Below are 14,045 nucleotides of genomic sequence, written 5' to 3'. Positions count from 1 at the left end.
TATAGAAATAGCACTACCACTGACAGTGGTTTGTCACCTGGCTTTGATGTGAGCAAGCCCAACAGAGCCCTTTCTGTATAGGGCCTCATGGAGGAGGTGGCATTTTCCCTACTCTTTGACATAAGGCAGGAAAAGATCTGCCGAGGCAAGTGCCCTCTGTCATGTGACAATCTAAAGACTCCGTCTTCAAACACTGATTAAGTCACTTCATTAGAACAACCAAAGCAGTATTATTTCTAAACTCTCTTCTTGCAGCCTCACTGAAGAGCTTCTGCTTAGAACATGTTCCACAATCTCTTATGTGGATTTGTGCTGCAGCTTAAAAAAAAAAAATATACAGCCTCATACCTTTCATGTGTACCTTCAGTAGGGATGCTTCATCCTTAAAATCCCAAGAAGATAAAATGAATACTGTCGGTGATTTTCCCCCCACCATCTCCCATCCATTAACAATCCTGTCACTGTTGCTGGAGATGGGGAAATACTTCCAATCAGCACTTTCAACATCTACAGCCAGATAATCACACTCCTATTTCATTAATTAGTCTTGATCAGCTCCCCCTTTGAAGTATCAGAGGGGTAGCCGTGTTAGTCTGAGGAAGTGGGTATTCACCCACGAAAGCTCATGCTTCAAAACGTCTGTTAGTCTATAAGGTGCCACAGGATTCTTTGCTGCTTTCCCCCTTTGAAGTATATTACTATATCACAAAAGAACATTGGCTGCCTGCTGAGATAAACACAAACTAGTTAAGAGAAAAAGAAAGCACTTCAGTAAGTTGCCAAGTTTTTAAATGGATTCCTTTATTTATCATTCTCACAGGGTGTTCAATCTCCTACCTGGTGTGCTGCTGCAGTACTGTGCCTGTTTCCATCCACTCACAATCATAAGTTCACCCAGGTTGTTTGTTCTTCACCACACAGACCTGTTATTCTATAGTTCTTTTACAAACAGAACAAGACACAGGCCTATTTCAGCAGGTGCTTTCCATACAGTTCTCCTCCCTACAGGTCACCCTCAAAGCTCCTCCCACTTATATCCTCCCAATTGTATCAATACCTTAGTAATTACTACTCAGGTGCTCATAATCCCCCTTTTCTGTGCTGCAGTAATGTCAGGGATCAGGCTTCTATAGCTAGTACTCTGCACAATCATCCAACCCACAGAACCTAAAAAACTTATTAATTCTTCCAGATTTCTATCGATGGTGCTCTGGATATCTGTCAGCTGCTCTACCTGTACAAAATCTTAATGGCTTTTGAGACAACAATTTCTGTTCCAGAAATGCTAAATTATGTCTTTGTAGTGTAAGATAAAAAGGAAAGATGCAGAAATTAGCCTTGCAGCAGTACAATAAGTGCTCCTAGTATCAAAGCATGGTTGCTATAAGCTAAGATATATTGCAATTGTGAAATCCATCAAGAGGACTCCTGATCCTAAAAGCTAGATTGAAAGTTGATTCTTATAGATACATTGACTATGTAAAAAAAAACCCTGTGCCGCTGAAATAAAAAATGGACTGAACCATTCTGATGTTATCCCAGGGATATTCCATGTAAATTTCACACACATATTCATCGGTTTTTAAGTTGCTTGTGTGCCTTGAGGAGTAACTACTTTAACCACAGATTTTGCTAGACAGAAGCGTGTATCAGTGAGGCAGCTTCAGTATTTGGTTGATGGATAAAAAAAAGGGTCTGAGCAGCCCATTTTACAGGAGCAGGACCAACCTGCTCATACAAGTGAAGGCGATGATTTGGGCCAACATTCTGTTTGATAGGCCTGATTCTCCACTGTCGTGAACCTTGTTTAGTCCCTTATCCTGTACACTGTGGATGTAAAACTTTACCAGCTCACTCCACTCCTACACCTGAGATAGGATTTTACACCTATTTTGTCCATGTGTAAATGAATATGTGAGGTGCAAGCCAGTGAAGAATCTGGCCATGAAGCTTTTGCTCTGCTTATCCTGAAAGAAGGCTTGTTTTTATTTTCTCTAGCTGACCCTTAAAATACTAACTACAGTAACACAAATCTATTTCATTTTTGTTAACGATACATTGTAAATTGCTGGAAACTGGACGAGGAGGCATAACAACATTCCCCTTTTCCAGCGTAAATAAGAATTTTTGACTTGCACTGCCATCTATTGCCACAGCATGCACATTTTATCTGTATCTCTATTATATGCCTGTGCAGGTTTTTTATTCCTATATTAAATATCCCCCTTGAAAGGAGTTTGTAATATGGGCCATTCACTTAGAAGTTCAATGAGCCTGGTGACAAACTGTTTTAATCAATAAATTCTCTAGCTGATTTATAACAGAGTGAGTTATCAAGAACTGACTTCATTGCACACATTTGTAATAATTGGCAGTAGGCCAAATTCATTTTTGGTGTTACTCTATTGACAACAGAGTCTGCAGTAAGATAGCTGTCAGTTTGGTGGATGAACCAAATGGACCAGGATCCAGCTCATTCCCAAAGCTCTTTAATCAAATCTCCTTTTTATCAGGGATGAATTTGATTCAGTATCTTTAACTAAGCCTTAAGGCTTTGAATCATCAAAATAAATGAGGCAGGGTAAGGAGATATTTTTAGCTTAATTAGACCCTAATGAGTTAAATTGGCTAAGACCACTTTGCCTTAAATGTGTATGAATAAGAAGTTCAGAACCTGACAGAAAAGCAGGAATCTATTGCTAATAGGTTGTTATTGTTTTCTACCCTGAGGGGTGATTGCCACTTTTCCATCCTTCATTTTGTATGCACTGGTTACTATAAGGTTCTCATGATGCACAAGCAGCAAAGTAACATCTGTTTGATTACAAACAATATAAATAAAACTTTTTTAAAATGATGACCTATGTCTGAGAGAAAGGATGGTCAGGTATATAAGGCACTAGACTTATGCTAAGGAGAGCTGGGTTCAATTTCTGCTTCTACACTGCCTTTCTGTGTAAACTTGGTCAAACCACTTAATCTCTTTGCGCTCCCATTCTCCATCTATAGAATAGGGAGAATAATACTTCCTCTCTCACTCTGTCTGTCTTCCCTATTTAGATTGCAAGCTCCCCAAGGAAGAGACCCTTTCTGACTTCATGTATGTACAGCACCTAGCGCAATGAGGCCTTAATCCTCATTGGGACCTCTAGATACTACAGCAGTACAAATAATGATGATGACAATAGCTTGATTGTGTTTTGGTTAGTAAATCAAAGCCTCCTGAAAACACAATACTTGTAAAATACAAAATTCCTCAATCCTCAGACAGCATAACTAGTGTGATTGTTCACTGCACAGGGCACGGCCTTCCAGCTTGTCCATATGCTGTAAGCTTTGCAGGGCTGGGCACGAAGTGAGGTAGGGCTTGTATATCTACCAGCATTGCCTTAACTAGGCAAGAGTGTTAGGATCCCTTTTGTCAATTTGACTACTCAAATTTCTTGTGAGAAATGGCTCGTATTTTTTTTCTCTGATGCACTAAAGAAAACACTTTGGCCACAATTTTCAAAAATGACTAATGATTTTGTGTCCCTCAGTTTCTGAGTGCCCAGTATGAGACTTAAAAGGGTCTTAAAGGGGTCTTCAGAAAATGCTGAGCACCAACTTCTGAAAATCAAATCCCTTTAAGAGGGGGAGGTCTCAAGTTGGGTGCCCAAATATTGAGGCACTCAGTATACCTAGTCACTTTTGAAAATCTTGGCCTTTAGATCTGAGAGGTAAAGAGTATTAAAGTATAGAATGTATGGGCAAGATTCTAATCCCATGCTGCTTCTGCACTAATGGAACTCCAGTGATTTACATCAGTGTAAGAGCAGTCTCTCTGTTTAACATAAGAATACATTCATGTCCTTTTCTAGGTTTCCCAATGACCGTGCTTAACTACCAGTTTAAAAAAAAAAGAGAGCATATTGTAACATAATGACTGGTCTGTAAGTAAATGGAAACAACTTCAGAATAGGAGTCCATTTAGAGATAATTACGCTTATGATTTCATAACCGCAGAGCTGCTAATTCCATATGAGTTGAAGTTCACACCAAATGCTTTTCCTCAAGTTTGTCTGTAATTAACTGGTTTCTGTAAAACCATGGTGAGCAAAGTGCTACTACCCACTGTGAAACAAACTGAAGTTATTTCCTTGTGTGACAAATACTGGAATTACTTTGATTTTCAAAACTTGGATGACTCCCTTACTGTAGTTTTAACTAGTTTTTTCTTCATATTTTTGTTCAAGCAGCTCTGTTCTTTAGAGACTGATCAGAACTTCAGTTCTATAACTTCAGGAAGCCAATGGTTGTACATTCACAGGTCTTCCTCTTGCTGCAGAGCCTTTTGACAGTTGAGGCACATCAAGCTGGCAGATCAGAGAAAAAGGCATTTAAATTGCATGCACGTACGTATATGCACACTTATGGCCCTGGTGACTAAAGTCCTCTATTTATTCTAAGAACAGGAAATAATACTTGGGCCCTAATTCACTTCTCCTAGCAGTTTAAATCAAGAGTCACAATGGTGTAAAACTGATGCAGGCAAATCAGGCCATTAGCACTTAAGTGTCGCAGTGCTTAACTTGTGGAATTCACAGTCCTAAGTTAGGCAGCCATGTGTGGTAGGGGGAGAGTTAGGCATCTAAGAAAAGGATTCACAAAAGACATCAAGCTGAGTGGATGAACTGTTAAACTAGCCAGTAGGAAATTCCAGACTGAGACAGAGAAAAAGTGAGAGACTGATGCTATAGCCCAGTAGTTGGAGTCAGGGTCACATCCCTGGTCCAAGAAATATTTAATTAATTATACAAAGTGAAACAGCTTCATCAGGCGAAACTGAGAGGGGCCCACCCCAGAATACCCAAAAGCCTGGTAACTAGGGCACTCTTCTGAAATGTGGGAGACAGAGGCTCAAGTCAAACCTAGGTCTCCCACATCCTGGGTGACCGCTCTAACCAGTTGGATATTGGATATAATTGGACACCTCCCTTCCTCCAAAGTCTCATCTCCCTGCAGGCAAGATCAGCAGGAGAATGTCTAGCTTGAGAATCTCACCAGAGCTAGCGCACCGATCGTCTCAGCAATAACAGCACTGAGGAGCTCTGTGCATACTCATATGCAGAAACAGGCACCTACGAACTTTAGACACCCATAGGGTTTAGGGGGCAGCTGAGCAGGGGTTTTGTAAATGCCACTGGTAGCTAAATATCAGAGGGGTAGCCGTGTTAGTCTGGATCTGTAAAAGCAGCAAAGAATCCTGTGGCACCTCATAGACTAACAGACGTTTTGGAGCATGAGCTTTCGTGGGTGAATGCTCACCCACGAAAGCTCATGCTCCAAAACGTCTGTTAGTCTATAAGGTGCCACAGGATTCTTTGCTGCTGGTAGCTAAATGTTTGACTTAGGTGCCTAACGAGGCATTTAGACCCCTCAGTCCCCTTGTGGAGCTAGCCCTTAGTGCATTTTTCATTTTCAAAAGACTGTACAAGTTTTCCAGTGTTTACTAGTGTTCCAAATGAGAAGGTGCAGATCTACACTACTCTCACTACGGGGCCATGGCTAAAAGCCACAAAAAGGTCCCATGTCAGCAATGCAGTTCCCACCAGAGCTCTGGGAATGAGCTGGATCCTAGTCTATTTGGTTCATTCACAAAACTGACAGCTATCTTACTGCAGATTCTATTGCTGGTGAGAATTGAACACCATTTGATTTTCAGGTCTCAAATTGGAACTGTTGTTTTAACAGCTAATCCAGCAATCTCTTGCTTTGTAAATTGTGAAAAATTGATGGGGGAGAGAGAGACAATACGGAAATCCACAATATAATTTGTACATACTGTTACTTAGTTTGAGAGTTAAACGGTGCTAAAATTTCTTCTGCTTTAATTCTGCACTAGGCTTCCCCTTCACATCCCTCAAGTCTGTTAAGCACAGAGCCACCATTCATCCATGCTATAAAGGAGCCTAATTTTACTCGTTAGTCTCAAAACTTATCCCACTGATCTGCATTTTGGGATTTCTTAATTACCATTATTTATCCAACCCCCTCTGGTGACTATACCCATCAAAGGATATAAAGCCCATAATATTACCAATTGCAAATGGAAAGTCCTTGTTAACATATGCAGGAAGGCCTCCAACTGAGAAGCATCTGCCTTGAGTTTCTGAAACCTCTGTAATTACATTGAAGTAGCACAATCACAACTCTGAAACCCTGTCCTGCCACAGCTGATTAGAGTACCCACATATATTAGAGTCCAGCTGATAAATTAACTGGATGCTTATTTGCAGGCTGATTCCATTATAGTGTGTCCTATTAGCAAAAAGAGAGGGAGTATTCTCCACTCTTAGCTTGTTTTTATTCCCGCATTTTGTTTTCTTTAAGAGTGAAATAGAATTTGATACTGGTTTCAGTTTTTAAGAAGGATGTATACCCCAGTTGCGAGCCCAAGATCCCAAATGAAAATATTTGTTCCTCTTCATTTTGATTTGGAAAAAAAAATTATATATTCTTCAGCTACAGGAAATTCATTCTGCAGATTACGGAAACTTTACATGAAAAATAAGAAATTTAGGAAGACAACTAAAAGGAAGCCACTAGGTTGAGGGTGATGGTAGAAGCATGAAGTTAAGCAGAAGAGGAATAATGACAGTGAGGATTTGCTCCTGCATTCATTGTACAGCCAAGTCCCACAATCAAATCAAGTCAATGAGGGAGCTGAGTGCGTAAGGACCTCAGGATCAAATCCTTAGCTAACCCATACCATTTACCTAACACATGGACATTCAAAAATACAGGATGGGGAATGTGTGAAGGCAGACAATTTAAGATAGCTTCAGTGCAGAAACTGCTTAAAACATATGTAGAGTTTATTGTATAATAGGACAGCTCTCAGTTTTGAAATTGGTACCACTTAGGGAAATAAAAATGAAATGTAGTTCCACCATACAAAAATGCACTATTATACTGATGCCTCTTTTCTTAATTTCAAATGAAGAAAGCATTGTGTGGCTTTTAGAACACAAGCGCCCCTTAGTGGTAAGATACACAAACATTCCACCATAATTTACTGTAGGTTTGTTTTTTATAATTAAAAACATCACATCCTGAAGTCTTTGCTCAGTCAAAAATGCCCATTGACTAATATTCAAGTTTAGCCTGAGTAAGGATTTTTTAATTTGGGCTCTCTCACACACGCACTTTTAAAATCACTCAAGTTATAAACAAGAATTGAATTATTCAATAAAACATTGAACCCATCTGTAATAGACTAAACAACTTACACAAATAAAGGATACCTAATGACATTCACAAGTATCTAGATAACATTTACTGGACTTTCAAGAAATCAAGATTTATACGTGCGCATCTGAATTTTAAAACTTCACTCATCACCATGTCAGCTAAGTTATATCCCTTTTGTAACCCTGGTAAACAGAGAAGTGCAATTAAAGAAACTACATTTAGAAGACCAAAAAAATACCACCTTCAGTGATCAGTGTATTTCAGCATCAGTGGAAGGAGCATGTCCTGTGATGATTCAAACTGAGGTTTTCAGTGTGAGAGCTTGTCTTTAGAAAAGAAGAGTGCTCAAAGAGTACATAAATTCTTCTATATAGCATCCTTAGGGTCCCAGTAATAATATCTAAAGTAGTCTCTAAAATTAGACACAGTTTTGCGTAGTCAGGTTTGAGTAATTATGCACATATGATTGTGTGTGGATGTGGAAGATTGCAGCCACAAGTCGGCACGTGGAACTGCACCTTCAATTTTAAAAGCTGGGTCCTCTGAGCCTTTGAAAATTTGGCCCTAAACATTTGTTCACCTGAAAAACTTCTGTATGAAAGGGCCAAGTTTTCAGATAATGGTACACCAAAGTTGTACATGCATCAGTTGCACATCCAAAAATTTGCACATGCAAACACATACATACAGATGCCTCTTTTGTGAGTGCAACAGGTGTGGGTTTTTTGTTTGCAGCTAAAAGTTTTTGCATCATTTAAAAGCGCAGTCCTAGAAGTCAGTGAATGATTTAATTGGATTTACTCCCCAAATGTTAAGGCTCTAGAAGCTTCCTGTTGTTCTTTATGTAGATCTCTCGCCCTGTTTTTCAGAGCCTCTGCCTTGGCATCACTCTTATCAATTCCATCTCCGAGTTTGTACATTCGACTGGCATTGGCACATGCCCACACATGACCCAGGTCACATGCTTTCAAAGAGTACTTCAAAGCCAGGTTCATGTCCTTTGGTATCCCAGGTGCTCCTTGAAGATATATTGCACTAAGATTGAAGCAACTAGGGGCAAAACTGCCATCACATGCTTTAGTGTAGTAGTCCCTGGCAAGGACTGGGTCAGGTTTGTGATCATTTACTTGCCCATCGTGTGCTAAAAGTCCAACATTGTGGCAACCATTTATTGATTTCTTCCCACCTTTTTCGCAAGACTTCAGAAAGCAGTTGTAGGCAGCTTTCAAATCTTGGCTGAGTCTACCTGCAGCCCTCCAAAAAACACAATCAAATACAAGTTTGTGAGAAGAACACACTCTAATTGTTAGATCGCGAGAAAAATATTTTCTTTCACAAAATTTTCAATACTATTTTGGAAGACTATAACTATCATTAATACAAAGATAGTTGTAAATGTGGACTATACTTCAATAGAGAATCAAGACCTAGTCTACATTAAACAAGGTTTGCCAGTATAGCTATGCCAGCAAACCCTCCTAGTGTAGATGCAGCTTTTACCAGCCAAAGACCTCTATTGTTGGTATAGTTTATACCAGTTCCCTGAACGAAATGAGTTGCACCAGCCAAAGCATTTTTTGTCAGTATAACTATGTCTACACTAAATGAAGAACAAATGTAAACAAATTTATTCTTTCCACATATAGCCAAACCTGGTTTATCCAAAGACAACATAATTTAGACAAAACAGTTTTCAGGTAAAAGGAAGACTTAGCCTAAGGCATTTGATGCAAGGCAGAAAATACTACCATGGTTGACTATAATAGACAAAAATATTAGTTTGCTGAAGAGGGGTGTCTTCCATTTTATTTTTATAATTTATATCCTCCAATTTAAATCCTTCAGCTCCTCCTGTTTTGTAATTCCAACTGTTGCTTAAAGCCTCATCCTGCTTTCATTCAAGTCAACTACAGCAGCATAGGGGCCTTAATTTCTCAACAAAATGGGTTTCAAGCATATCTCCAAATAATATACATAAAGGAAATGTATACAACTCTCAGAGAGACTATTTGGTTATTTGGAAGAGTAACCAAAAATTGATCTACAAGAAAAATGTTTCCGTACTTAGAATTCCTGAGACAAGACTACCCCTGCAGTGATAATGAGATATGAGCCATTAAACAAAACTGTAAACCCTGTATTGAAGTCGTTTCCATCATAGCCAGGAGGTGCAGTAGCACCCCCACACCCCTAGTTCTAGCACTTATGCCTGAGTTGGCTGGCACAAGCCAGCCACAGGTTTTCTTTGCTGTGTATAATACCTGAGCTTGAGTCAAGCCAGAAGCCAGAGTTCAAGCTTTGCAGTGTAGATGCAGCCCCACTGTGCTCATGATCTGGGAGTCCGGCAAAAGTATCCTACAGTGTGACAGGCAGATTTTCTTTGTTCTCTGGACAGTCAAGTTTTCCCACACTGCACCATGAACAAAGGGCTACAGCAGCCATATTTTTTTTGGGGGGGGAAGAGGGGGAAATACTAGGAAGTCTGGGATATGGGTCGCTAGTCTCAAGCCTACGCAATGCAGTGCAGATGCTAAAGCCCCAGGTTGGAACCCAGGGTTCAACAATTCCTAACCTGAGGGTATGGCTACACTTGAAATTTCAAAGCACTGCCGCAGCAGCGCTTTGAAGTGTGAGTGTGGTCGGAGCACCAGCGCTGAGAGAGAGCTCCCCCAGCGCTGCACGTAAACCACATCCTCTACGGGTGTAGCTTGCAGCGCTGGGAGCCGCGCTCCCAGCACTGCGGCACTGATTACACTGAGGCTTTACAGCGCTGTATCTTGCAGCACTCAGGGGGGTGTTTTTTTCACACCCCTGAGCGTGAAAGTTGCAGCGCTGTAAAGTGCCAGTGTAGCCAAGCCCTGAGAGTTACAGACAGGTGTTGATATTCAAGCCGGAAGTTAACAAAGCCAGGGTCTGCTAACCTGATTTCTACTAACCTTCAGCTTACTTTGCAGTGTAGACATACCTAGACAGGCCACCAAAAACATGAACAGTAATGAGAATGACATGAGTAGAGATAAGGAGGTGTTAGTACCCTTATACAAGGCACTGGTGAGACCTCATCTGGAATATTGTGTGCAGTTCTGGTCTCCCAGGTTTAAGAAGGATGAATTCAAACTGGAACAGGTACAGAGAAGGGCTACTAGGATGATCCAAGGAATGGAAAAACCTGTCGTATGTTGTTTAGCCTAACCAAAAGAAGGCTCAGGGGAGATATGATTGCTCTCCGTAAATATATTGGGGGATAAATACCAGGGAGGGAGAGGAATTATTTAAGCTCAATACCAATGTCGACACAAGAACAAATGGATATAAACTGGCTATCAGGAAGTTTAGACTTGAAATTAGACAAAGGTTTCTAACCATCAGAGGAGTGAAGTTCTGGAATAGCCTTCCAAGGGCAGCAGTGGAGACAAAAGACATATCAGGCTTCAAGACTAAGCTTGAAAAGTTTATAGAAGGGATGGTATGGTGGGATAGCCTAATTTTGGCAATTAATTAATCTTTGACTATTAGTGGTAAATATGCCCAATGGCCTGTGATAGGATGTTAGATGGGGGAGGGATAGCTCAGTGGTTTGAGCATTGGCCTGCTAAACCCAGGGTTGTGAGCTCAATTCTTGAGGGGGCCATTTAGGGAACTGGGGTAAAAATCTGGGGATTTGGTCCTGCTTTGAGCAGGGGTTGGACTAGATGACCTCCTGAGGTCCCTTCCAACCCTAATGATTCTATGGGGTGGGATCCGAGTTACTACAGGAGAATTCTTTCCTGGGTGTCTGGCTGGTGAGTCTTGCCCACATGCTCAGGGTTTAGCTGATCGCCATTTTGGGAATCAGGAAGGAATTTTCCTCCAGGGCAGATTGGCAGAGGCCCAGGGGGGGTTTCACCTTCCTCTGCAGCGTGGGGCCCGGGTCACTTGCTGGAGGAGTCTCTGCACCTTGAAGTCTTTAAATCACACGTTGAGGACTTTGATAACTCAGACATAGGTCAGGGGTTTGTTACAGGAGTGAGTGGGTTAGATTCTGTGGCCTGCGTTATGCAAGAGGTCAGACTAGAAGATCATAATGCTCCCTTCTGACCTTAAAGTCTATGAGTCTAGATCTGTGCTTCCTAGCACTGAAAGGTTAACCCATAATAAAATGTTAACTAGAAATCCTGAAGCATCCTGTCACAAGAAGAGAACTAGCTCACAAGAACAGCCTCAGCACCAGTGGGGGCTGGGCTGGGCTCTGGTGGGTGCAAAATGGGAGAGCCTGGGGGGCTAGCCTCTCCAAGACAGGGGTTCACCCATCACTCATGCTCAACACTGCCCTTTCTTCCAACAGGTGGAAGCTGTTTCTCACCTTTCCCAGTTGCATAATAAGCTCCAAGTTTATAGCAACTCTCACTGTTCTCATTCTTTTCACAGTTTTCTTTTAGCACCTTGGCAGCTCCTTCAAAGTCCTTCTTCACCCCCTCCAAATAATCAGCCAATCGATGGCAACCTGCGAGGAAGACAGGGATTAAATGGTTTAAAAACTAGGCTCAGGCTAGGCCATTTGGGTGCTTCACCGCAACACAAGAACCAAAGACGATTGGTCTTTCTACTATGGTATCTTGCTTGTCCATGTTTAGTCTCATTTGTCTATACTGCAAACCCACTGGAAGCTTTAACATCAGCTCTGAATTCCCCCCACCCCAGTTTGTCTGTGCAGGGCTGCAGCTCGAGACTACACTGCAGGCGCAGATTAAAACAAACATCCTAGACCTGGCTGTGCTGCTTTGCAAGAGAAACCCCACAGCTCACTTTCTGCAAGTAGGGCTGGCTTAAAGGACAGCTGCAGGCCCCCCAGCTACAGGCACTTCCCAGAGCGGTGGGGCCCAGTGACCTTGCAAGCATCTCTCCACTTGTGCATGAAGGCAGCAGCTAGGAGAGGCCAGGGACCAAGGGCTCCAGCGGGAGGACGCGCCACCCGCACTAGGCGCCAGTCCTCGGTGCCCGCGGCTCTGCCTGGGGCTAGGTGCAGCCTGCAGCCGGGCGCTGCGCCGGGCTGTCCACTTACCGTCCGGGTCACCCTCCTTGTAGCACTGGTAGCTGTACTCGATGCCCAGGTTCTCCAGGTAGCCCTTCACCTCCTCCTCATCCTCCAGGTTGACCAGCCCGGCCATCGCCCTTCCACGGGAGGAACCTGCCGCCGCGCTGCAAGGTGACTCGACCACGAGCGACGCGCCTGCCCTCCTGCAGGGCCCGCCCGCACCCGGAAGGGAATAGGTACCGCACGCGGCGAGCGGGCGGAGCAAAGCGCCGACGAATCGATGCGTGGCGTCAGCCCAGCTGCAGAAGCGCAGCGGGCGGGCGACGAAAGTGGAAGCTGTGATCGGAGCAGCTGTTCCTGGATAGTATCCCCTGCAGGCTACACCCCCTGGCCAGGCCGGTGTGACGACACGTTTAGCAACCCTTACGGGGCTCTAGCAACGGGGCTTTCCAGGCTGTTCTCTTTCGCTCTCCTTTTGTCTGCTCACTTCCACTCTTTCTCTAAACTTTTTTTTCCATTCGCCCCTTCTGAAACCAGCCTTGGATCATTTTATTGCTATGGATGCATGCAGTAAATTGGCTCACTAGGTTATTATGCCTGTCTTCTTTGCCCAAGAGCCATTGAATTGATCTTACTGAATTACACCTACGAATATACTTACACGCACAATACTATTTTGCACCCAAAATTACCCAAGCACTTTACAAATGTTAAATATGCCTCAGAAACTAGTGATATGAAAATGGGGGATCTTTCTATTAAAAACAAAAGGGTTTATTCTACTTTCTATTCTCCTTATTTCTCTTTCTACTTCTCCTCTTTCTTTGGGTAAAGTATATTTTAGAGATACTGTGCTTGCTCTGAGCTGCCTCAATATGACAGTCTCAACAAAATAAGTCTCAACTGCACAAGAAAAATGACCCAAACATCTCATGTGTTGCTGGCAACCATTTTGAGCAATAGGTCACTTACTTTGTTGAGAATGAGCTCACTTTCCCTTCAACCAGCTTTGAAAACTAAGTACTAGTAGCAGAAACAAACTGTTTACCTGACCTCAGGAAGAGGTCTGTGTAGCTTGAAAACTTGTCTGTTGTAAGAACAGAGGTTGGTCCAATAAAAGATATTACCTCACCTACCTTGTCTCTAATATCCTGGAACCAACATGGCTTTACAACACTGTCACAAAAGCATGAAAGATGCCTGTTGCACCATAGCTCCAAATCACTTCCCATACTGATGTTGACAATGTTTTTGGCATTGCCAAACCCAAGTGTTCACTAATGAGTCAGCCTGCCTCCTCTTCCCTCACCCCAATAAAAACAGGTTGGTTTACAAATTATGAGATTTTAAAAATAATAAATTGGGAGGGGGGGTTGCCTTTTGGGTTTTGAGCCTACAGAGATCATGTTTTCAAGTTGTTCCTTACAGCTATGAGGGCTAGAAACTTAGACAAATGAAAGCTGAGATTGTTGTGTAATTATGTGATTCCAGGAGTTGTGGCTTTAAAAAAAACATCAAATGTCATGACTTGTGATTAAAATTGTGAGTTGGCAACACTTTTTGTTGTCTATCTGGACTAACAGCTACATAGTGTTCAATGCCATTTTAAGGGGAGAAGGCAGTGTTGATAACTACTGTCAGCAACTGTTCATTTTCCAAGTGTAAACAAATCTTTAACATCATATGATTCTGGGCAGGCCACACAGCTTCTATGCCTCAATGTTTTCCTTTAAAAAATGGGGTTAATACTTATTCCCTTCTTTACATCAGTGTTGTGATAACTAACAACTTAAAAGTC

At 42.2% G+C, this 14,045-nt stretch overlaps 1 protein-coding gene and 1 long non-coding RNA gene across 6 annotated transcripts; both read right to left on the bottom strand.

Moving 5' to 3' along the window:
- Positions 1-860: 860 nt before the first annotated feature.
- Positions 861-12,649, bottom strand: LOC127055461 (cytochrome c oxidase assembly factor 7). Of its 5 annotated transcripts, XR_007775495.1 has the most exons (5): positions 12,275-12,544; positions 11,576-11,716; positions 7,475-8,479; positions 4,196-4,355; positions 861-939 (listed from the first exon to the last, which is right to left on the bottom strand). XR_007775495.1 is itself a non-coding variant. In XM_050962445.1 (3 exons), exons 1-3 carry the CDS (start codon positions 12,378-12,380, stop codon positions 8,031-8,033), a joined length of 696 nt encoding a protein of 231 aa, XP_050818402.1. In that variant the 5' UTR covers positions 12,381-12,649; the 3' UTR covers positions 6,837-8,030. The 5 variants fall into 5 exon arrangements, 1 of the variants encoding a protein (XP_050818402.1); XR_007775497.1 differs by lacking the exon at positions 4,196-4,355 and having other exon boundaries at positions 879-939; XR_007775494.1 differs by lacking the exon at positions 861-939 and having other exon boundaries at positions 3,810-4,355.
- Positions 8,514-10,006, bottom strand: LOC127055464 (uncharacterized). The gene is made up of 2 exons (XR_007775498.1): positions 9,627-10,006; positions 8,514-9,566 (listed from the first exon to the last, which is right to left on the bottom strand). It is a non-coding gene; the product is annotated as an uncharacterized LOC127055464 (long non-coding RNA).
- Positions 12,650-14,045: the final 1,396 nt, after the last annotated feature.

The sequence above is a fragment of the Gopherus flavomarginatus genome, chromosome 7, assembly GCF_025201925.1.
Source record: "Gopherus flavomarginatus isolate rGopFla2 chromosome 7, rGopFla2.mat.asm, whole genome shotgun sequence".
Classification (NCBI taxonomy): domain Eukaryota; kingdom Metazoa; phylum Chordata; order Testudines; family Testudinidae; genus Gopherus; species Gopherus flavomarginatus.
The sequence above is the reverse complement of the archived record's forward strand: the minus strand, read 5'-3'. Positions and strand labels throughout refer to the sequence as shown.